The sequence below is a fragment of the Cuculus canorus genome, chromosome 1, assembly GCF_017976375.1.
Source record: "Cuculus canorus isolate bCucCan1 chromosome 1, bCucCan1.pri, whole genome shotgun sequence".
NCBI lineage: Eukaryota > Metazoa > Chordata > Aves > Cuculiformes > Cuculidae > Cuculus > Cuculus canorus.
The window spans coordinates 192,741,319-192,763,066 of record NC_071401.1 but is presented as its reverse complement, the minus strand read 5'-3'; the positions used below and the strand labels follow the sequence as shown (position 1 = coordinate 192,763,066).

The following is a 21,748-nucleotide window of genomic DNA, read 5'->3' as shown; positions in this document are numbered from 1 at the left end:
ATGCCAAAAGCCATAAAAGAGCGACAGAGGAAGGGGCTTTTTTTAAAAAAGCCACTGAACTAACATGCAATATTTTTTTTTTAACTAGTCGGCTTGTTTCTGCTGTTCATTTTACTGCTTGGCATATGGATGCAGGAATTCAGGGAGCCCAGGAGGAAGAAGGCAGTTTGCAGGGCAAGAGATATCCCTGGCTTTGCTCTCTTGGGGGAGGAATGGGGAAGCGGGAGGTCTGCAGGCAGGATGGCGCCCAAACCTCCTCCTTCTTCACCCTCCCTCCAGCCGAGCTCAGGGAAGCCCCACGGTGCTTCCTTGGCAGCGCCGTCCCAGGATATTTACTCCTGGAAGGCTGCTCTGCTCCCGCTGCCCAAACATGAGGGAGATCCGGAGCCAGTGTGGGAAACTTTTCTCTTTAGGAAAGGATTCCTGCAAAGTTGTGGGATGGCTCTTTCACACACTGAGGCTAGAGCGGGCTTTGTTGTGTATTAAGGGTCACTCTGGGGCACACAAAAGCAGCCAATTTTACTCAGCCCTCCTCAAACAGCAGGATCCCTCACACAGCAGTGATCATCAAGCCAGCAATAGCAGCAAACTCGCAGGTACACTTAAACACAAGAAGGGGAAGCAATTCCCAACCCTGGAAATGGCTCCCAGACAATTCTCCCCACCGTTTTCCGACTGCCACCAGAGCTTCAGGCGATTTGGAGCAAATGTGGTGACAACATTTTCAATGCGATGACTGTCAGGATTGAGAGTGTCGTGAAAGGGATCCTCGGAGTCACATATGAAACATTTTTTGTCCTCCTGAAACAACAAAATAATCAGCATTACTGATTTTATCCGTGGGGCAATAGTTGTTTCCTGCAGATAAGAGCATTTTCCATCCACATCACATTCCACTCATTTTGCCTGCAGGAGTCATCAAAGGTATTTTTTTTGTTGAAACGATAAGTGTATTTACCTTTATGAGTTAATGCAAATTGTGAAATGGAAAAAATGCCAGGAATTCATACACTTTATTTTTAGAAGTATGTTTTCTATCAAAATTGCAGTTTCAGGAAATCTCTTCCAGCAAATGTATTCTCCAGCAGAAGTCAGAACCCAAGCCAGCATCTACAGAAAATTGCTGAATTGCTTCTGTACAAATGTACACATGCAAAACTGCATCTTCAACAGATTGTATAAAACAACATTGGCTTTTGGGAACTAGCTTGGATACGTTAAGTTCTCTGTATTCAAGGATACCTCCAGTGAACCTCAGTGCATGTCAAGGGACCAACAGTGATTTAGTGACCAAGCCCTTTCAGCATGGGGTTACCTTTACTCTAAATCCAGTTTATCAAGCTTCTACCTAACCTAACATCTTCACCTTGGATTGCAACTCCAAGCTATGCACATAAACCCAGTTTCCATACACCACAAGGTGTGACTATAAAAAAAACAGCTGGCTGCAAGTCTGAATGGCACGTGCTGCTTGGGAAAGTTGGATGTTTCTTTATCAGGACAAAAAAATCCACCGTGACTATTACTATGAACAACGCTATTTTTGCATTGTCCCGGTGCCTAAAACCACCACTTCTCAATTTTGAAAAGTAGAATGAGAACCAAACCAAAAGGGAAGGTTCCTGCCCAAACCAACTGGCATTTGGCAGACTGGAGGGGGCAGAGGAGCGAGAAAAGCTCATTGCACTGCAGCCAGGGAGCCCCAGCACACCCGCAACGCATCACTGTCAAAAGCTACACGGCATCATTCCTCCAGCAGGTTTATGGAGACAAATGCAGTGCTTTATCAGCCAAGAATGTGAGAGCTGGCACGTTTGCATCACACAGGCTTTCCATTTCACCAATTTCAGCTTCAGTGGCTCCTCCCAAGCCTAGCACTTCACCCCCACAAGTCCCTGGAGAGTCCTCCAGCAGAGACCATGGCAAGAGTCGGGGCGGGGGGGTGCTGGGAAAGATATTCCCTCCTGCCAGCTCCAAGCTCCTCTTCCCCACCACCACAGCACGTGCCTCATTCCATTACTTGATTCTTCTCCCACTAAAACTGAATCTTGGAAGGCCCAGTGTTGCAAAGAGCTCAGCGTGGTGAAGACCTATGTTATTAAGAGCATACTTGGCACCTTCCCACAATTTCTTCAATACCATTTTATAGTTCAGAAGTAACTAGGATCATCCCAAATACTGGACTGAGAGTGAATGTCTAAAAGGCACACGTGAACGTCTAAAGTGATGCTTTTTTACTATTGACAATTTAGCATTTTTCTTGACAAGAAAACATAACAAAGTGCCTTTGCTATTTTGTTCTACCAGAGATGTTAATTTCACTAAAGTCAATCCACATATATTCCAAAAACATTCCAGCAAAGCTAAACCCCATGTTAAATCAAGTATTAACTCTAGCAGTACAGAACAGTAAAATTAAAGGCGGGGGAAAGACTTGGTAACTTCAAGGCACAAACAGGCCAAGCACTCCAGCCCCTTAGGCAGGGCTCCTCCCGCTTCCCGTGGTTCTTCCAAGTAGCAGAATCCGTCCCTATTGTCTCCACAGTAAATTCAGCCGGAGATTATCCCCTTACTTTCAGTTCAATAGAGTTCCACTTGTAAGTGATATTTTATTCTTCTCTACTACTTCTGCCTCAGAGATTTTAAGGCTGGGAACTGCTTCTGGATCAAATAGTAATGAGCTTTGGTTTTTTTCACCAGATGTGCGGGACAACCTTATTTGCCTCCCGCCACTTGGAGACCACACTAATGTAATTACATTGAGGGAACAGTGGCCAAATCACTACCCGGATCCTACAGACCACTCTCCACCAGGAAGCTGTCTAGACGGTAAAGTCTCAAAATCTAGCGTGAACTGCAGCGCATTCCTCCTTACTCACTTCGCTGAGGAAAAGGGGGGTCTGGAGCTGACGGCCGCGAGGGCTCCCCCGGACCTGCGATGCTCTGACGGGGCTGCGGGTCTCGCACAGGGACACGAGGCTGTCGCACGGGAAACCCCCGCCCGCAGGCAGCGGCCCATCCACCCCATCCCCCCGGCCCCGGCGCTGCCCGCGCGCTCCCGCCGCCTCCTCATCCCGGGCTGCCACGGGATGTAATTCCCAGCCAGGCGGGGTGTCCCGGGGCGGTGCCACCCGTCGGGGCGCTGACCTGGAGGTGGACGATGATACAAGAGTGCTCGGACTGACCCGGGGGCGCTGCTCCCCGCGCCGGGGTGCACACCTAGAGGTGGCGGGTGATGCAGGAAGGGCTCGGCTGGCCCCGGGGGTGCTGCCCCGCCGTCGGGGCGCTCACCTGGAGGTGGCTGCCCACGCGATACCGCTCGGGCTGGCCCCGGGGGCGCTGCACCCTGCACCGGGGCTCTCGCCTGGAGGCGGCTGCCGATGCAATACAGCTCGGGCGGGCTCCAGAGCTCCTGCCCCGCTGTCGGGGCGCTCACCTGGAGGCGGCTACCGGTGCCGGAGGGCTCGGGCTGGCCCCGGGGTGCCCACCTGGAGGTGGCTGACCATGCAGCAGGGCTCGGGCTGATCCCCGGGGTGCTCACCTGGAGGTGGCTGACCATGCAGCAGGGCTCGGGCTGATCCCGGGGTGCTCACCTGGAGGTGGCTGACCATGCAGCAGGGCTCGGGCTGACCCCGGGGTGCTCACCTGGAGGTGGCTGACCATGCAGCAGGGCTCGGGCTGACCCCGGGGTGCTCACCTGGAGGTGGCTCACCATGCAGCAGGGCTTGGGCTTACCCCGGGGTGCCCACCTGGAGGTGGCTGACCATGCAGCAGGGCTCGGGCTGATCCCCGGGGTGCTCACCTGGAGGTGGCTGACGATGCAGTAGGGCTCGGGCTGGCGGAGGCCGCAGGTGGAGGAGGCGGAGAGGCGAGCGGCGCGGCCGATGAGCAGGTCGCCGGTGGCGGGATAGCAGCTGCCCTCGGCGCAGCCGTAGCTGTACTCGGGCTCCTGCGCCGCCGCGGAGCACAGCGCTGCGCGGAGTGAAAGAGAAGGGTAAGGGAGGAGCGCGGGGGCTCCCCCGGCCCGTGAGCCCCGACGGCAGCGGGAGCCGCGCGGCACTTACCGAGGCAGCAGCACAGGGCGAGCTGGAGGCGGCCCATGGCGAGCGGCGCAACGGGACGGTGCCTCGCTCCCCTCCACGCCGCCGCCGAAAGCTGCGGCTCGGGCTGCTCCACGCAGGCGCCCCCCGGCCCGCCCTCCGCCTCCTCCGCCCCCGCGGGGCCGCCCGTCCCGCCCCAGCCCCGCGGCACCGGCGGGGAGCGGGGACAGGGGGCTGCGCCCTCCCCGCGGCGTCCGTCTCGGCGAGCGACGATGGGGCGGCCCTTCTCCCCGACCCCGTCTGCGGGGAAGCTGCGGGAGTGGGATTGCTGACCTGGTCCTGCCTTCTGCCGGGGGTGCTGGTGGGGCTGGGCACCGGGGGGGGCATGGACAGACGGACGGACGGACGGATGGATGGATGGATGCAACAATGGGTGGGTGGAAGGATGGGTGGGTGAATGGATGGATGGATGGAACAATAGGTGGGTGGAAGGATGGATGGATGGATGAATGGATGGATGGATGGATGGATGGATGGATCTCTTCCAGAGAAAAGCAACAAAGTTGGTCAGGGGGCTGGAGAACAAGTGTTACGAGGAGCAGCTGAGGGAACTGGGGTTGTTTAGCCTGGAGAAGAGGAGGCTGAGGGGAGACTTCATTGCTCTCTACCACTACCTGAAAGGAGGTGGTAGAGAGGTGGGTGCTGGCCTCTTCTCCCAAGTGACAGGTGATGGGACAAGAAGGAATGGCCTCAAGCTGCACCAGGGGAGGTTCAGACTGGATATCAGGAGAAAATTTCCACAGAAAGGGTGATTGGGTATTGGCAGAGGCTGCCCAGGGAGGTGGTTGAGTCACCATTCCTGGAGGTATTTAAAAAACAGGTAGACGAGGTGCTCAGGGATATGGTTTAGTGGCAGACAGGAATGTTTGGACTCGATGATCTCAGAGGTCTTTTCCAACCTAGTGAGTCTATGATTCTCTGCAAGGATGAATGGATTGATGGGTGGATGGATTCTCATCCAAGAGAAGAAGAGTCTCGGGGGACACCTTAACAGCATCCTTCCAGTATTTAAAGGGGGCCTATAGGAAAGCTGGGGAGGGAAAGGTTTTAAGCCAAAAGAGGGGAGATTTAGATTAGATATTAGGAAGAAATTTTTTACTGTGAGGGTGAGGAGGCACTGGCACAGGTTACCCAGAGAATTCGTGGATGCCCCATCGCTGGAGGTGTTCAGGGTCAGGTTGTATGAGGCTTTGAGCAATGTGATCTAGTGGGAGGTGTCCCTGCCTTGGCAGGGGAGCTGGAACTGGGTTATCTTTAAGGTCCCTTCCAACCTAAACCATTCTGTGGTTCTGTGGATGGATGGAGTATACCCATAAGCAAGGCCCAAAACCCAGTGGAGGGCCAAGGGATTGGCAGCCGTCATAAGTGATGCTCAAGAGCCCCAAATTGGCCAGTGCTGTGGTGCCAACACCCATGGCTCAGGAATGCTGTTCCTGGGAATGGTGCCCACGCTGCCCCACATGGCTGGATCTGGCCCTGGCATGGGCAGAGAGGCCCATTGAGTCTGGGCTGGCCACTGCCAAGCTGTTTCTTGTTAGCTGGGAGCATGTGGTGCTGCTGCTTTCACAGGGACTCTGGGGCAGCTGTGAGGGGTGGATGGCTCTGCTAGAGCTGCTTCTCCCTTCGGTTCCCTAGGCTCTGCTGGGGGACCTGGGGGCTTCATCAGCTGGTGGCAGAGTCACCTTGGCGCCCAGGGGAAAGGTTTACTGGTAAATAAACACTGAAGAGCAGGTACAAAGGATGAATGCATTTGAAGAACACAGCAATGCTGGGTGCAGGCTAGGACAGATGCTTGGGTTTATACATCCGAGGCTTGCTTGTGCACGTGTAACATGTAAACTTGTGTAAATCTTTACCAGGTACCGGTGTCCCTCAAGAACACTTTGCCCTCACTATTTGCAGTGCCAAAGTGGAAACACATCACAGTCTGCCGTCCCAGCAAACCCTGCCAAGGTAGGTAAATACATTTGTTCTCATTTTACAGATGGATAAGCAGAAACAGAGAGATACCAAGTGACTTGCCCTAGAGGTTAAACACCAAGTCTGAAACATAACTGAGGACTCCTGACTGAAGAACTCTTGGGGCTGTTTCATTAAAGATATCCAGGAAATTAAACCATTTTAAGCTGACAGGGCAGGTATTGTAATACTGGACCTCTTCTGCAACACAGTCCTCTAAATTCACAAAACTAGTTCAGTTTCACAATCTTGTCATGTATATCACAGCACAGCTTTGTTTTTAAGCTTCAGTACAACAAACATTTTTGTTACACTAACAGAAAATTCTTCACTCTGCTGCGGTTAGAAACTTCTTTGGTTTATGGCAGACAGGCAGCATCGCTCCATATATGAATGTGCAATGACAGAGTGTTTCATTGCCACTGTTTTATTTTCTGACCTATTTTTTTTTTCAATTTTTATTAAAGTTTTCACCTCCTTTTTTTTTTTTTTTTTTTTTTTTTACTGTTTCATAGCCTTGTGGAAGTTCCACCATCCCCTAAACCTAAAAAGGGTTAAAGTAGCCTCCAGAGCTCCTTGCTGCCGTGGTTTGGCTCCTTCCTGCCTTGCCATGGATGGCATGACAGCGATGACAGCCTGCTGAGTTTCTAACTTGGAGTGACCCTGCTGCGTGGCATCGGGGATCAAGCTGGAGTTGCAGCCATGGACTGGGGTGGCCACCATCACCCATAACCATGGTCACCTTTCAGAGGCAGCTGAAACCACCAGCATTCACTGTGTGGGTAATCGGGTACAGTGAACTTGTTGATTGTCTGTCTGTCTCTGCAGTGCTTATGAGCAATAGCAAGTGGGAATCTCATCTTCAAAAGATAAAAATTCAGTTTTGTGTCGTGCCCTGTCCTTGTGGATGGTGAAGCTGCTTTACAGCACTGGAGTGTCTGTCTTTGCGCTTGGTTGGAAGCCTTCTCAAAGAACTAAATTTCGGAATTTGATCTCAGTGGGACCTACTTTATACCCATTTTATTGTAACACGGCAGAGGCTGAATGCCTATCAAATAGAGCTGATGGGATAACTTTTAATTAAATGTATCTTTAGTTATATGTGGATTTGGTTAGGTGTAGTTTGCATTTTGATTAATGTCATTGAAGTGAAAATGCTCGACCGCAAGATAGTGATTTCAATCTTTTTTTCCAAGAAATAGCTTTCTGGAGCCGCTTCTGCCCCTGAGAAAGAGGGCCAGAGGGAACTGAAAATAGGTATTTATGGTCCAGATACAGCATTTTCCCAGAAATTAACTTTGCAAAAGCACTTCAAAAGTTTTTTGCACCACTTTCAATAGGGAATGCTGCACAGTTGTAAACCTCAGAAGCTGTCACAGGATGGGTTTGGTGTCCTGTAGCTGCTGGTCTTGTCACGTCTGCTCACTTTATGTATCTGAGCATGCTTGGAGGAAGGCAGAGGAGGGCTGACTTTCTTCTTCCTGTTCCTGCTTTTCTTCCAGTGATTTCTGTTTCACCCTATGGATACATCTTCCCTCCAGGCCACAACTGCCTTGTGTTTACAGATTTCTTATCCTTGTGGCCTGTCAAAAATGGCAAATCTCACAGCCAACAGTGGATTTTAGGAGGAAGGCCTCTGTCAACTTTCTGACTGTGAATTCAAGTTTTTAAATCCATGAATGAAATAATTTTGATTTATATGCAATTGGGAATTTCTTTCTAGGTGCTTCAGTTTACCTGTTTCAGGTGCAGTGCAGCAGGGCCACATTAAAGCCTGCAGGAAATAATTATCTGGAGACCTGCATGTGAACAGCTTGGAGAGTTGTGTGCTCCAAGTAAGCCAGAGATGCTTGATTTAATTGTGGCAAAGTCAATCTAAATACACTAATTTGATTGTAGCCTAGTAACTCTTAAAGAGTTGTGCCTCACAAATGATTTTTTTAAAGTGCTGAAATTCAGAGAAAGCTAAACCAGAAATTATTTGCATACCTGCATTCAAGTCTCTCTGTTAGATTATATCAGGGTTATAATTTGAGTCCATAATTTTTGCAACAGAAGGTGTTATTCGGGTAGTGTATGTTGCACGTTGCCCTGGAGCATGGCTGGTTTGAGTTAGAGAAATAGCTCTGAAATCTCACCCATGCCAGCAATTCCCACCCAAGTCCCCCACTGCATAGGAATGCTACTTTAGCTCTTGTAAACACAGAATGATAACTGTGGAGAGTTTATCTCAGTTGGATCAAAACAGTGCTTGCTCTTAGATAAGGATTGGTTTACATGTGCTGCTGGCCTGGCGTGAGGACTCTCAGCATTTACCCATCCTCCTTGGTAGCTGCTGAGAGCCCTGTGTTCCTGCAGAGCATTCCATTCTTTACAGGTATTCCGCACTACAGATGTGGTCTGGTTCTGCAACTGAGCGCTCTGCTGCAGCGCTGGGCTTCTCGTGCCAGGTAAATAAAGTCTATGATGGTTGTTTGCTGTGGGACAGTCCAGGCAGGAATGACACAACTGGATTTAACTAAGGAAAAGCCACTGTTAGTCTGCTTAGCATCCTGCAGGAATATGGGTGGGATTTTGAAACTGAGGCTTAGTTCCCTTCCGTCTTTTTAAAACCCTAGCTGTTCTGTAGCATTTGCTTAGCCCCAGTCTTCTTCTTCACATTAAATGGAAAAGCATGCTCAACTACAATTTGGGTCAATCCCTCTGCTCTTTAAGGTTACAAGAAACTGTTGTGTGAACCCTGACTTCTGTGAAGTTTTGCATGCGGGATAAAAGCTGGAGAAACTGTACTTCAGTATTTGTGGCTCTGTAGACTCACTGCTTAACCTAAGAGCTGGATTTATTCTCCAGTTGCTGGTTGCATTAACAAAGAAAAACGTGAAAAATCTCTTATATGTATAAGAAAAAAAAGGTATTGCAGGAGAGTATTGACAAATGACCCTTAACAACGACATGTTTTCGGCATTAAGCATCTGTGCACTGCCATCCAGTGGGCACTGGGGAATTGGTTCCCTGTCACCCACATCTAATGGCCCGGCGCTGCACAAGGGGACCTTCACATGGGCAAGGTCAATTCCTGGTAACCCCTTTTACTCTGCCCTAATGAAAAGACAGGGATGGAGGGGTGATGGTACCCTGGGGATGCCGCTCCTTTCTGCAGCGATGGGTACAAACGCCCATGGCCCTTCATCTGTATCACCCCATCCCGCTCTGTGCAGCCCCACACGGGGCTGTGGCACAGCCACAGGTTGTTGTAGGATTCAGCAGAAGCCACGGGGTGTAGGGAGCCTCTGAGGCAGTTACTTGTAATTCTCTGAGCAATCCTCCTTTTGCATTCCCAAACTCTAGAAGGAGAAGACCTCAGCTGTGGGCAGGAGTATTTTAGAGCTTCCTCAGAGACTGCACCCCAATTAATTTATCAGCCAGTTTATTAAGCGGTATTTCCTATTTCCATGTAAACTCAGCTGGACAGGAACAAAAAAACAAACAAACAAACAAACCAAGAGAAAGTTACATTATTGCCTATGCCAAAATACTATATGCACCTTCAGATGGATTTACAGAGACAGCCCTCGGTGCCAGGAAGCTCAGGAGGGAGTAGGCCTGAGAAATGAATGCACTGTACCTGATGGTCTGTCCATATCCTAGCTTTTGCATGTTGCATACTTGCTTTCCTGTTCTGTGATTTCATTTTTAATGGCTATCACTTGTTCTTCTAGTTGTTTCAGTTGCTCTGCCTTGTCTTGTTTGGTTTGATTCAGGTCCTGAAGCTTCTTCTCCAAATCTGGAAGAGCAGAGACATGCAATGATGCTTATATTTGTTATGTAAGTAAAATCCAGGGATTAACAGTGTTTCTTCTCCCAGGAGTTTTAGAGGCAATAAGCTCATTTCAAATGGGGAATGTTATGTATGCAACTGGAGGGAAAAGTCTGGCTGCTGAACTGCAAGAGAAACACGACAGCCTTAAAGAAATTAATTTCTCAGCATGTGCTTTTGTCCATCAACTAGGATGGGGCAGGATGTGAAGCTTTTAAAGGAGTTGGCTTAAAGGGAAGCACTCGGAGGAGCGCTGTGCCCACTGATGTGTGTAAAGCCTAGACAATTCAAACGTAATGGGCTTACGTCTCTCTCATTTACAGGAATGTCTCCGCTGGTCCTTGTGAAGCCAGACCAGTGTAAACATACTGGTTATAGGTCAAAACCACAATACTCACAATGACTGTTCCCAATGCACTGGGCATTTGTAGTGACTGAGGTGCTCTTAATGCTCCTTATGAAGGTATTTGCTCAAAGTATTTCTTGGGGTCCTGTCCTGAAGAATTTTCTCCTGGGATAAGAATTTCTGCCTGTGTTTTGCTGGTGTTACATGGTTTTTTTGGACGTTGTGCAAGGAGTGTGTGTGGAGGCTGTGCGAGGAGCGATGCTGCAGCAGCGGCAGTCTCTGCTACTCATGACGCCTCTGCCTTTCAGGTCCAGGGCACAGCAGCTTCGATCTCCATGGCAGTGCCCATGGGTGACGACACCAGAGTGCGGACTGGAATGATTGAGGTGTGTACTCAAGCCCTGCTGCCTTCTGTGGGACACAAATGTTTCTCTGCGTGTTTGAACAAGCCAGTATTCGTACCTGGCTTGTTCTGCCTTTATTAAGAGATAATGTCTGAAGGGGAACATGTATGGACTGACGAAAAAGAGCTACCCTGCAGCTCTCTGTAACACAAGACATCACTCGGGTAATGCAAGAAAAGACAGAGTGCAAAGGTCCAAACACCTAAAGCAAGTGTATAAATCAAGGCTCCCAGCTAAATCTGCAGCCAAGTTTTATGCAGATTTTGCACTTTTCCTGCTTTTAAACTGTCTGAATAAAACCACTGCAAATCTCTGTCTGGACACTTCTTAAACTCTACATGTAGCAACCAATTTATGTCAGAAAAAGTACATAAGCCAAATCAATTTAACTGCTTTTAATCTGCTTGGGTAGCTTCAAGCAGAGATTTTCATCAGTTAAATTGTTTTAAATCTTATTTCAGGTGAACCTAGTCTGCTAGAGTCTGTGAAGTAAACTTCAGTTTACTTCATGACTGTCACAATTTTCACTGCTTGCTATGGAAGTGAGAACACCACCTGTTATTCTTTTAATTTTTTTTTCAGTCTCTTCAGCCAGTTTTTCTGCTTCTTCCTTCAGCTGCTTCACTTTTTCTAGCGCTACTTTTGGAGGTCCTTGTGCTCTTAGCTTTTCTTGAAGAATGGCGTACTTTCTCTTAGTGTCAGCAAATTCCTGTAACAAAAAGTCATTGCTTAATTTATGAGCATCTCATAATTAATCTAGTGTACCAAAGGAGATTTTCATATCTTTTTTGATTATCTTCTTTGAATGAAACTTTAAATGTCTCATTCTCTATTAAAAAAATATCCTTGAGTATACATGGAGCAATGTATATTTGCAAAACCTGATAAAAATCAATTAAATTGCCAGTGGAGTAATGTGAAGTGTCAAGAGAGGGTGAGGATATAAAGAAAATATGGTTTAAGATTTTTAAAGCATCTGCTGTTTTTATTTCTTTCGATAGGGCTTTTCTGGAAATTTCAATTTTTCTATGAGGCTGAATTCAAATTTAATAAATTATCTGTAGCATCGGTTTGGTTTTTTGTTGGTGTTCTTTTTTTTCACATCGTTAGCTGTAGTAATATTTACTGGCTAACTCCATTCCATGCTGATTTAGATTGCTATCAAGGCTGCAGTTTAGGTTTCTGCTGTGTTTCTTATAACCAGGAAGCTTGATCATCCTCCAGGCTTTGCTGTGGGTGCCTGGTTCTTGCAGTTTTAGCGGATTTCTAGCTGCTTTAATGCATTCTCAAAATTTGGAGCTACTGAAACACCTGGCCAACCAAATACTCCAAGTAACTCCCACAGCAGTTTTCTCTGAAAGAGAATGGCATGGGATGAATGGCCGGGCTGCTTCCATCACTCACATATTTTAATATCTGGTTTTGTGATTTGTTCTGTTGTGTTTATTGGTGCCCATGGTAACTCGGTCTTATACACAGCACAAGAAAAAATGCCATCGAGTAGCTAGAGAAATGTGTATGTTTTCTTTCATTCAAGCAAACAGAAGTGTTATTTACAGAAGCCTTAAAATAAAACAGAAATTATTCTTAGCCTGTGGCATTTTATACTACATGGCATAAGGCAAATGTTTTCAGGGGAGCAGTGCAACACAATTCCACTTCCAAATTAAAAATACTATCGAACACAGAGGGAATCTTTTTTCCCCTACTACATAGCAGAAAGTCTTACATTATCAATATTCTGGGCTTGCTTGTGTGCGGCTTCTGCCTGTGCTCTTGCCTTTGTAGCTTGATTCTTGTTCATCAGCATTTTTTCCTGCAATGTGGCAATTTCATCTTCCATCTTGGACTGTTTTGCTGACAAATCATTTAGTTTGTCGTTTGTCTCGTTCACTTGGTTCTCGGCCTAAAACAGAGCAATTGAAGGCTGTGGTTTCTTATGCAATGTCCATCCAGCTTGCAGAGTGTACAATAAGGGACATTAATGTCAACTGATTAAGAAAAGGAGACCCTTTAACATTATGGAGTTGTTGTCATATCTGCATCACATTCTGGTTTTATTTGAGTTTACATTAAGGAAACTTCAAGGTGAAGTAGTATGAAGATGTATGTAGTAAATAAATAAATAAATGAAAATATTTACAGTGAGATACCTGTGAGATTTGTGTTCTGATGCTTCGTATCTCTTCATTCAACTTTATGAAGGTGTTTTTGGAGTGCTGTTGGGACTTCACAACATTTTTTAGTTTATTATTAATTTTATCCACTGGCGGAAGAGCTTGAGCTGCTTCACTAGATTGGAAAAATAGAAGCATGTGTGGCATTGTGGTATGGAGAGCGAAGCAAGAACACATTTCAAATGCACCCATGCTCACATGCAGGAATGTTCCCCCTAGCCCAACAACAGTTGTTCAGATTGTGGTTCATAAGTTGGCAAAGCAAAACTTCAGTGAGGGACCTTGTGCTGAGAGCACATGAGCTGCTGTATTAAAGGTGAGGCTGGATGCTGTGGGCTGCCTGGTGGTGCACGGCTAGTAAGGAAAGCTCACTTATGGATGAACATATTTTCTCTCTCCTAATTTTAAAACTCCCAGTGAACCAGATGTAAATGATCCACTAGGTTCACCATGGAAGTCCGTAGCTACCTTGGCTTCTTTGATCTATCAGTCAGAGGAGCCAAGAGGTGGCCGGAGCTGCCTCTTTGCAACACATTGGCTCCCGCAGACTGAGCAGTCATGGCTCATTTCTGCTGGAGAGGCCTTGTAGAAATTGCAAGCTGAAGTTTGCTGTCATCTGAACTTTCCCTCCAGTATTACTAGGATACTGCCTGGGGCATGGGGCAGTGCTACCACGCACAAGTGCCCCCTTGGCTGGAGTCAGCACATCAGTGCAAGAGTACCGTACTCACTCAGCTTCTTGTGCCTCCAACAGCAGCATTTGAGCTTCCTCCCGTTTTCTGTTTCTCTTGCTTGCATTCAGTTTGTACTTCTCACAGGGTTTCATAATGATCCTGATTTTGCCAAGCATGCCCGTGAGCTCTCGTGGAGTCAGGGGAAGGTTTATTTGCAGAATGTAATTTGCTACCTTCTCAATGTCTTCTGGAGGTGCGCTCTCATCTGCAACAGAAATGGAGCTGAGGGTATCCTGAAGCAGCTCCTTCTTCCCAGTGAAATGTAAATGATTGCTATGGCTGCCTGCCTGCCTTTTGAGTTATGTGGCAGAATAAAGTTGACAGGCGCAGCAAGGGGGTAAGAGAATTTTCTCCAACATTTTGTAATTTAATATTATGCTTCCAGGTACTGCTGTTAGCATTGTCAGAACTGGCTAAAATGAGAATTTGAACCCACTTTGAACTGGGTTATTAAAATTCTGATGTAGAACTGGGCCTGTGGAAGGTTTTAAATCAGTGCATGGCACAGCTAGATGTGTCAGAGCCCATTTCTCTCTTGGCCTTCAGATCAAAGAGGCACTGGAGAGACTGGGGTGTGAATGGAGCTTTCCAAGCCGGCCAGTGGGTGTAATCCCTTCCCTGGAGTCACCACAATATTGAGAAAGTGGTTCCTCCGCTGGCTAATGAGACAGGCTAAGCTACAGAAGGAACTTGGGTCAGACTCAGACAGGATGGGAATTTACAGTAGAAAAGAATGTAATTTACAAATTGAGCTCATCCTAGTTCTTTACTAAGAGACACAGGGACACAGAACTGGAGTAGTCAATGCCTTGTGAAGTCTCATCATCATTTCTGTTTTCTGCTCACTTCCCTTCACAGACAAGACCTTGGGTGATAAAGCACTTGAAACATGTTAAATGTTTGTGCTAGTGCTTCAAAGTAACTCACCAAGAACTAAATAGAAGACATGTACTGTGCAAGCAGTAGTGCATCCCTGAGAGCTATTTTCTGTAGAAATATATTAATCTAAAATTACCATTCACATCAATGCAGAGTGCAGCAAATGTAATGTAACTGTATGCATCTCAGCTGTTACTGTTTTTAAACTTCAATTCACAAAACAAAAATTAATGGAAAAAAAAAAGCTTTTACAATTGTCAGTAAATGTCATACATCTACTGAGAAACATAAGAGCCAAAGGTGGAATTTTCAATTGCAATTGAATAAAAATTATTAAGGACTTAAATGGAGTTTTTCTTCCATTTCAATAAAATAACTTAAATGTTCCCGATCAAAGGGAGTAATTTCCTCTGCCCTCCCTCCCATTTGATTGTAGAGGTATGAATACCAAAGGACTGCCAACATGCAATCCTTAGACACTTACAAGATTGGCTACATTGAAGAGATTAAAAAATTCCTGCGACATTTGAACTCCTTTGATGTGCATCTCATAAAAAAAACGTAGGATCTGTTTCTTACAGCAGTTTCTACCATGAGGTTAGAAAATGTTTGAGGGTATATATGGTTGTTTTGTTATTTTTTATGAAAGATGTGAAGTTCTACCAGAATCCTTTGATTCCTCGAGTTACAGCTTTACAGGGACGATGGAGTGGTATGTGTCCTAATTCCCACGCTCCCTACAGAGAGTGTCTATTTATGGGCCTGGAAGAAGGGGGTGGAATAACAATGTGAGGATGCATTGGACGTGCCTGGTCATTATATATTGTATGATACTATCTTACTCAGATAAACCAGGAACTGAGGGAATTACTTGCATGCTTCAAATTAAGCACATTAATAAAAGATGACAATCAGAATGTAAAAGGTCTATTGGAAAATTAATACAAAGTACTGTCATCTGAGAGAAGGAAGGACTAGGAAAAAAAGGGATTGAAAAAGACTGCACAGATAGGGAAGTAGACAAAAAAAAAATCATGTGTATACAGCGAGTTCATTTTCTGGCTATTATGCTATAATTCTGGCTATTATATTGGAATACATATTAATAAAGAACTTTGCATATTTACCTAACAAGAAGTCTTTCACTTTTCGGATGAACTCCTTAGTGATTTCTCCATCAAGTTGAATTTGATTCATAGACCTCTCCAGTTGCTCATTAAATTGTGAGCCTTTCAGCTTGCTGTATTCTGCCATATTTCTAATGCTTTCAACCTGGAAGTATTATTAGAAATAGCAGTGCCATTTTCTGGAGGTTATCTATCATTGCTGGAAACACTTGATGTGCCTTTGAAAAGTAGTAGGGGACCCCTTTAGGAACTCCATAAGTTACTACATCATGGCCTTCATCTGGCCTCAGAAAATGCCTAAATCAAGCATTTTTTTTCTCTTTGTAACCACTGCTAAAACACAACCCCTTCTGTTTCTTAAAGAAGGTGCTGACTTATTTTTTATTGCATTACTGCAGCTCATCAGTGATCAGATTCATACAGAAAAGGCACATAATTGAATTTGCCTTTTCACACAAGACTTGCGGTTAAAAATACACTTAAGAGGACACAAATAAGGAAAGCGGAGTTCAAGGTTTGTCTTTAAAAGTTAGATTTTGCCATTCATTTAGTAGATGCTTAGGGACATGGTTTAGTGGTGGACTTGGCAGTGTTAGTTTAAAGATTGGACTCAATGATTTTAAATGTCTTTTCCAACCTAAATGATTCTATGATTCTATTCCAACAGTGTTTTGCTTTAGTAGGGGCTTTGCCTTAAGAAAATGCACAGGTACCACCTCTCTGCAGTCTGCAGAGGGAAGAGATTTGTTGTTTCTCCATGCAACAAGAAAAATTGTGATGGTTTTCCTTCTGAAACATCTCAAAATCCTTCACTTATAGTATCACAGAACCGCCTGAGGCTGATGAGTGCCAAAGGCAATGTCCCAGCAGCTCACCATGTCAGCAGATGCCTTTTGCTGCTGCCCCTCTGTGTCCTGGGGCCCCAGGCATGTGTCCCGATTGCTCATTTCTAAACCCTTGCTCATTTCTAAACCCGTTAGCTGTGATGCAGAGTGTTGAGTGCACGTTAAAAAGAGGAAATGGATGCCTAGGCACCCTGCAGGGACAGGACAAAGCCACAACAGAATGACATTTCTATTGGAAAATGTGTTTTGCCCATATCTGTAACAGGCATCATCTCTGATTGTTAATAAGAACAAACTGTCATTACTGGTATTTTGGAATTTGTCTGTTTTGTTTCCTTGGCACCTGTTGCATTGGCCACACTTTGCTGGAGTTATTTTTCACCACTACTGTCTAGTACAGCTGACTACTTGATGCCTTTCTAAACATCACCAGGGGCAGAAAAGCTTCATCTTGAAATAATTTGCAAAAATTATTTAAGGGCAAATATATGAGTGATATTAAGTTGTATAAATAGAGCTTAACGCTGTGCACAGCAGTAATCCCACTGCAATAAGCATGGGCCATATTCAAGCTACTGACAAATGGTGCCATTTGAATCTTTCCCAGTAAAAATATAGACAATACTAGCCTGATGCCACTAAATCCCATAGGCACAGGGCAGCATGACCCATGAGAACTTGGCAGCAATGAGCTAGAGCTGCAATCTCTTGGTGGGACTGGTACTTAGTACTCCTGGTACTGAACCGCAATAGGTCTGTGCTGTTGGAACAGCATCACTACGTCACTACTCTTTGTCCAAGGAGCAGGTGAGATTTTGTTGATTTGCGACCTCCCAAATCTCATCTTTAAACCATTTCACAGAACAAATGTAGATTTGATATACAGCACCTGATTCTCAGGTTCCTGTAGCTGAGTAGTCAAGTTATTTAGCAACATAGCAGTCTCCTCAGCTTTCCTGAAAGCAACAGTGGAGAGAGGAAGAGCTCCGCTGCACTTTGGGCCACCGCAGTGCCTGAGCCCGTGACTGTCCCGGCACAAAGCTCCCCCACAGGCGGCTGTGACACAGGGCTGGTCTCCTGGCAAACCACACATCTGCAATAAGGAAGATGCTTATGTCAGGACTACTCTGGGGGCCCGAGTTACGCTTCTGGGGGAAGGAAGATGTTTGACATCACATGAACATTGAACATAGGATGGGATTTCCCTGAAGAGATAATGGTCTGGTCTCTCTGAAGACGGGTGTTACTGTCAGTTACAGGTTTCCCTCCCCATCTTGAAGGATGCAATGGCAGCCCATGGCATCGAGCATCCTTACAGGAGCCATTTGTTCGGCTCCATGTGTTGCACTAAGACCCTTTCTTTATTCCTCTGTAGCAAAAGGGATGAAACTGTCCCATGGCCATACACAGCCCACGGGTCAATGGTCAAGGATCCAGATAACCACTCAAACAACATGTACCATGTCTAGCCCTCCATGTAGGCCTAGATGGATGATCTGTACCAGATCGAGTATTCATTGACCTCCTGCAGGACAGAAATCCCTTCCTATCCCATGGGTGATACAAATGATATGTGAGCATTCCCCATCTACTCCAGAGCAAATTTGCTATGCTTAGTTTAAGTTACTGATGGAGGAAGTTGGGGTTAATCTTTATGAATTTACACTGATGTCCTCTTGAGACTACTTAAACAGTTCCTTGTGTTCAGTCTGCCCTGGAAGCAATGGCTTCCAGAAGGGTGGTAGTAACCACAGCTGAGAAGTGCAGCTGTTTCTGACGTGACTGTATGTCTGTGCCAGGGAAATGTCGTTTTCCAGATTTAAAAATGCATGTAAGCACCCTCTTAAAACGAAACCTAAGAGAGTGGAAAAAAAAGAGATTTTTGTTTAGCTTTTATTCAAAATTCAGTGTCTACCTTTTCATTCAAGTTTTGGATGTTTGGGATCTTGATCATCTTGAGCTGTTCCAGCATGTTGCTTGCTTTCAAAGTGTGGTGGCCCAACATAGCGAGCGCGTGGTTCCTGGTGTACTTTGAGTATCTTACAGTAGGGTTTATCCCACTGGTCTTCTGTTCTGCCAGCAATGACACTTCAAAGTGTTTTCTAATGTTGCTGATGGCCTCTGTAGCAACAGAAATCTGTTTTAGTACCAACTGCATTGTGGTTGCATTTAATTCATGTATTTACTTGAATTTCGGACAAATGGTGAGTGACAAGTGATTTAGTTTATTGTCACTGATGTTTGATTTGGGTCAGCATGGAGGGACGGAAGCTGTCATTTTCTCAGTTGAGCTTTTCAAAGTGTTAATCAGCCAGTTGCCAAACAGGAATAGTTCTTGATACTTACAAAATCTCTGATCTGCGTTCATCAGTAGCCCAGGTATTGCTGTCATTTACGCTGTCTTGAAGTTTAGGCAGGAGAATTGTTTCTGCCATTTGTAAAACTTATGAATGACCAGGAAAGCATTTGTCCCATCTGTTCAGCATAGCATCCAAAACCTAAATGGTCTGCTGAACTGAGGCCAAAATTTAGATTACAAATGGGAATTTATGTGTTTTCTCTGGCTCTGGAAAATCGAGTTTCAAGGTTGATGCTTTAAAAAAAAAAAAAATTTCCATGATAAGCTTGTGGGTCAGGCAAAAAATACTTTACAGCAAGAGTCTTTCTTGTTTGTTTAGTGTAAACTTTCCCATAAGCATCCTCAAAAAAGTTGGAGAATATTACATTTTTTTTTGCAGATTAACAGCCTAAGGAAAGGACTCAGACCTTTTGCAAAACATATAATTTAAAGCTGCTGGTAAAGCTTTCCAGATCTCCAGAGAACCCAGAGTTGTCCCCAGATTCCCAAGAGGAATTATGTGGAATGAGCCAGAACTGATGTGTGAGCAGTGAAAAAGCACTAGAGATCATTGATTAACACCCCTCTTTGAGCTGGTAACCAACACTAGGTGAAGTCAATGACAAGGCACTCGCCACGTCCTGTGTTCTTTGAATTATGCTCTGAAGGCCTCAGCCTTGCTTTGATTGAAGCTGAACAATATTTAGTTATCGTATGGAAACAGCACTATTTATTTTATCTTGTAACTCTTGGAAACAATGTACAGTTTAAAGTTAGCTCCTAACACAAAATACCTGGCAAGAGATTGCTGTAACTTGGTATCTAAGCCAGAGGCTGTATTCTGTGCAGCAATTCCATCGAAGGAATATTTTACAGTGGTTCAGCTCTCCATTAAGTGGCTCAAATGCATTTTTCATGCTTGGTTTGTGATGGAGCTGTAGACCTTCCAAGTTCCTTTACATTAAACACAATGTCTTGGGACAGGCTTGATTTACAGCCTAGGAAGCTGTGCTCACTGCATCACCGTACCACAGTGGCTGCAAAGCCAGGGGCTAAGGCTGGAAACCCATAACTTAATGAGATCTCATAAATTGCAAATATTCTCTTAAGGACACTTGTATCTTGTTTTTTCCAGTGATTTTAATTCGTCAGTAGATATTGATGTTTCTGGGTCAGCCAGCTCAGTGTATTCATGTGTAGAAGTATCTGAGTCCTGACCCCTTGCAAAGAGGTCAGTAGGAGCCTATTCCTCACGTCTGTCTAGGGCACAAGTGTTAAATGTGCCCCAGATGATGTATGTGGCCAATATCCTGCTTTACCCCAGCAAAAAAAGAGAGGGGAAAAGCAGGCAGGTACGGCTCTGTACCTAGAATTTACTGCTGGTCCCAAAATGAAGGTGGGAGCCAGGCTTTCTACTGGGTATCAGAGAAGGCGGTTATCTTGAAGAAAATGTTATTTCTCTGCTGTTAGATGCTTGGTAGCAGGGCCGATGAATATTTGTGGTCCTGGCCAAAAACTCAGCCTAAATTCAAGGTCTTCCTCTCCCCACACCCCCGTGCGCTTTTTATAGGGCTGTTTAACTCCTGAGGTTGAAATATGTAGTGGTTTTGGAACGTGACCAGAAAGCACCATGGATGCTTCAGCTGTGCATCAACTGACCTCCTTGGGATTTATTGTCTCTTTATCTTCTTGCCTTTCTCAGAGTCTCCACTAGATTCAGCTGTATTGGGAAGTGGAGCCTGGGAGAGCTGTGCTGACCACTCCTGTGGGGACCTGAGTGGAAGACCTGGCCCCAGAGGCACTGTGAACTACAACAGGACAGGGGAGCCCTAAATATTAATTAATTCCTTTTTCCACTCTTCCTTTCTCTCATCCTCATATTATGTTGACTTTTCCTTCTTTTTTTGTTCTAGGCCAGTCTTTTTCTCACCCTAACAAAACACAGAGGAGCTGCAAATGGGAGTGCATTGCCTTTAGCTTGTGCCTCCTGTGGGCCATGCCTTACCTTCTAGGAGTCCATACCTTGGCAGCAGTCTCTTTGGAGAATGTACTGCTGATAACTTCCTGTCACTGTGGATGATCTAGTGTCTGTTCAAGATCCCCAACTGATACATCCCCATCTTTCTCCAGGAATCGGTTTGTGACATTGGCATTACTGCTATTAGCAGTTGATTGAGACTGTGCTCAAGCACAGACAGTGCAATTCTTTCAAAAATGCCACAGATCTCAGTTCTGACTTCACATTTTTTGATGATGGAGAGTTAGTTTCTTACCACAAAAAGTCATGTATTTTCCCATGGGAACACTAAGAAGTTGCACTATGACTGTCTGCTTTAATTAAACAAAGTATCACTATACAGCACTCTTTAAGTATTGCTAAGAGCAAGAGGAGTCAAGCAGAGAAAAAATTCCTTTGCTGTTCCACTGTATGATCTGAGAGTCCATACTGTGAAACTGAGTGGCTTTTAAATCCTGATGTAAACATCTGGATTCATGAGACTTCTGACTGATGTGACTTTGGCACATGCATCTGAAATTTGGGATGCTCAAAAACATGGCATTTTAAGATAAAATGGGGTTTGGAAGGTCAGTATAAAATGCTGTAAGAATTTACATTTTTGTGCTAGATAAAATCTAGGGATCTTTGAAGTGTCATATGGCTCAACGAAAACCACAAAAACATTCTGCAATTTCACGGAAAATGTTCACCTATTTCAATGAATCGTTGTCTGCCTTACCTTTGAGGTTCAAGTGATGAAAGCTTTGATGCAGATGTATTTTCTGTTGCAGAAGTTCATACACTAGGTCAGCTTCTTCCCCAATATCTTCTATGTTCTTGTTAAGGTCAGGAAACTCATATAGTGTATGGTGAAGGCGATCCATTTGTGCAACTTTTTGTCTGCAAGGGAAATACAGAAGTTATGCAGAAGTCAGTCCAGATTGTTCTTAAACTAGAACTGAGATGCATAATATTTTAGGGGACAAGAGATACATTTCTAAATGAGCAGAAATATTTACTTGC

The 21,748-nt window shown here is 45.3% G+C and overlaps 2 protein-coding genes and 1 long non-coding RNA gene across 5 annotated transcripts in view; 1 reads left to right on the top strand and 2 right to left on the bottom strand.

Annotated features, from left to right (window-relative positions):
* Window positions 1–4,223, bottom strand: part of LAMB1 (laminin subunit beta 1) — a 46,352-nt gene extending 42,129 nt beyond the window's left edge. Inside the window, exons 1-3 of the mRNA XM_054057853.1 lie at window positions 4,065–4,223; window positions 3,803–3,972; window positions 666–801 (exon numbers count right to left, since the gene is read on the bottom strand). Coding sequence (XP_053913828.1) covers window positions 666–801; window positions 3,803–3,972; window positions 4,065–4,101 — 343 coding nt within the window. The 5' untranslated portion in view covers window positions 4,102–4,223. The remainder of the gene's footprint in view (window positions 1–665; window positions 802–3,802; window positions 3,973–4,064) is intronic.
* LOC128851517 (uncharacterized) lies at window positions 2,523–11,122 on the top strand. 3 transcript variants are annotated; one of them, XR_008448996.1, is made up of 7 exons: window positions 2,523–2,597; window positions 2,701–2,829; window positions 5,960–6,053; window positions 6,575–8,509; window positions 9,821–9,884; window positions 10,200–10,339; window positions 10,531–11,122. It is a non-coding gene; the product is annotated as an uncharacterized LOC128851517 (long non-coding RNA). The 3 variants fall into 3 exon arrangements; XR_008449072.1 differs by lacking the exons at window positions 2,523–2,597; window positions 2,701–2,829 and adding an exon at window positions 3,860–3,994; XR_008448954.1 differs by lacking the exons at window positions 2,523–2,597; window positions 2,701–2,829 and adding an exon at window positions 4,352–4,473.
* The window catches only part of LAMB4 (laminin subunit beta 4), a 42,337-nt gene continuing 29,105 nt past the window's right edge, over window positions 8,517–21,748 (bottom strand). The window contains exons 26-34 of the mRNA XM_054059007.1: window positions 21,465–21,625; window positions 18,304–18,509; window positions 17,278–17,481; window positions 15,544–15,688; window positions 13,535–13,742; window positions 12,780–12,918; window positions 12,356–12,532; window positions 11,182–11,335; window positions 8,517–9,843 (exon numbers count right to left, since the gene is read on the bottom strand). Of these exons, the coding sequence (XP_053914982.1) occupies window positions 9,704–9,843; window positions 11,182–11,335; window positions 12,356–12,532; window positions 12,780–12,918; window positions 13,535–13,742; window positions 15,544–15,688; window positions 17,278–17,481; window positions 18,304–18,509; window positions 21,465–21,625 (1,534 nt within the window). The 3' untranslated portion in view covers window positions 8,517–9,703. The remainder of the gene's footprint in view (window positions 9,844–11,181; window positions 11,336–12,355; window positions 12,533–12,779; window positions 12,919–13,534; window positions 13,743–15,543; window positions 15,689–17,277; window positions 17,482–18,303; window positions 18,510–21,464; window positions 21,626–21,748) is intronic.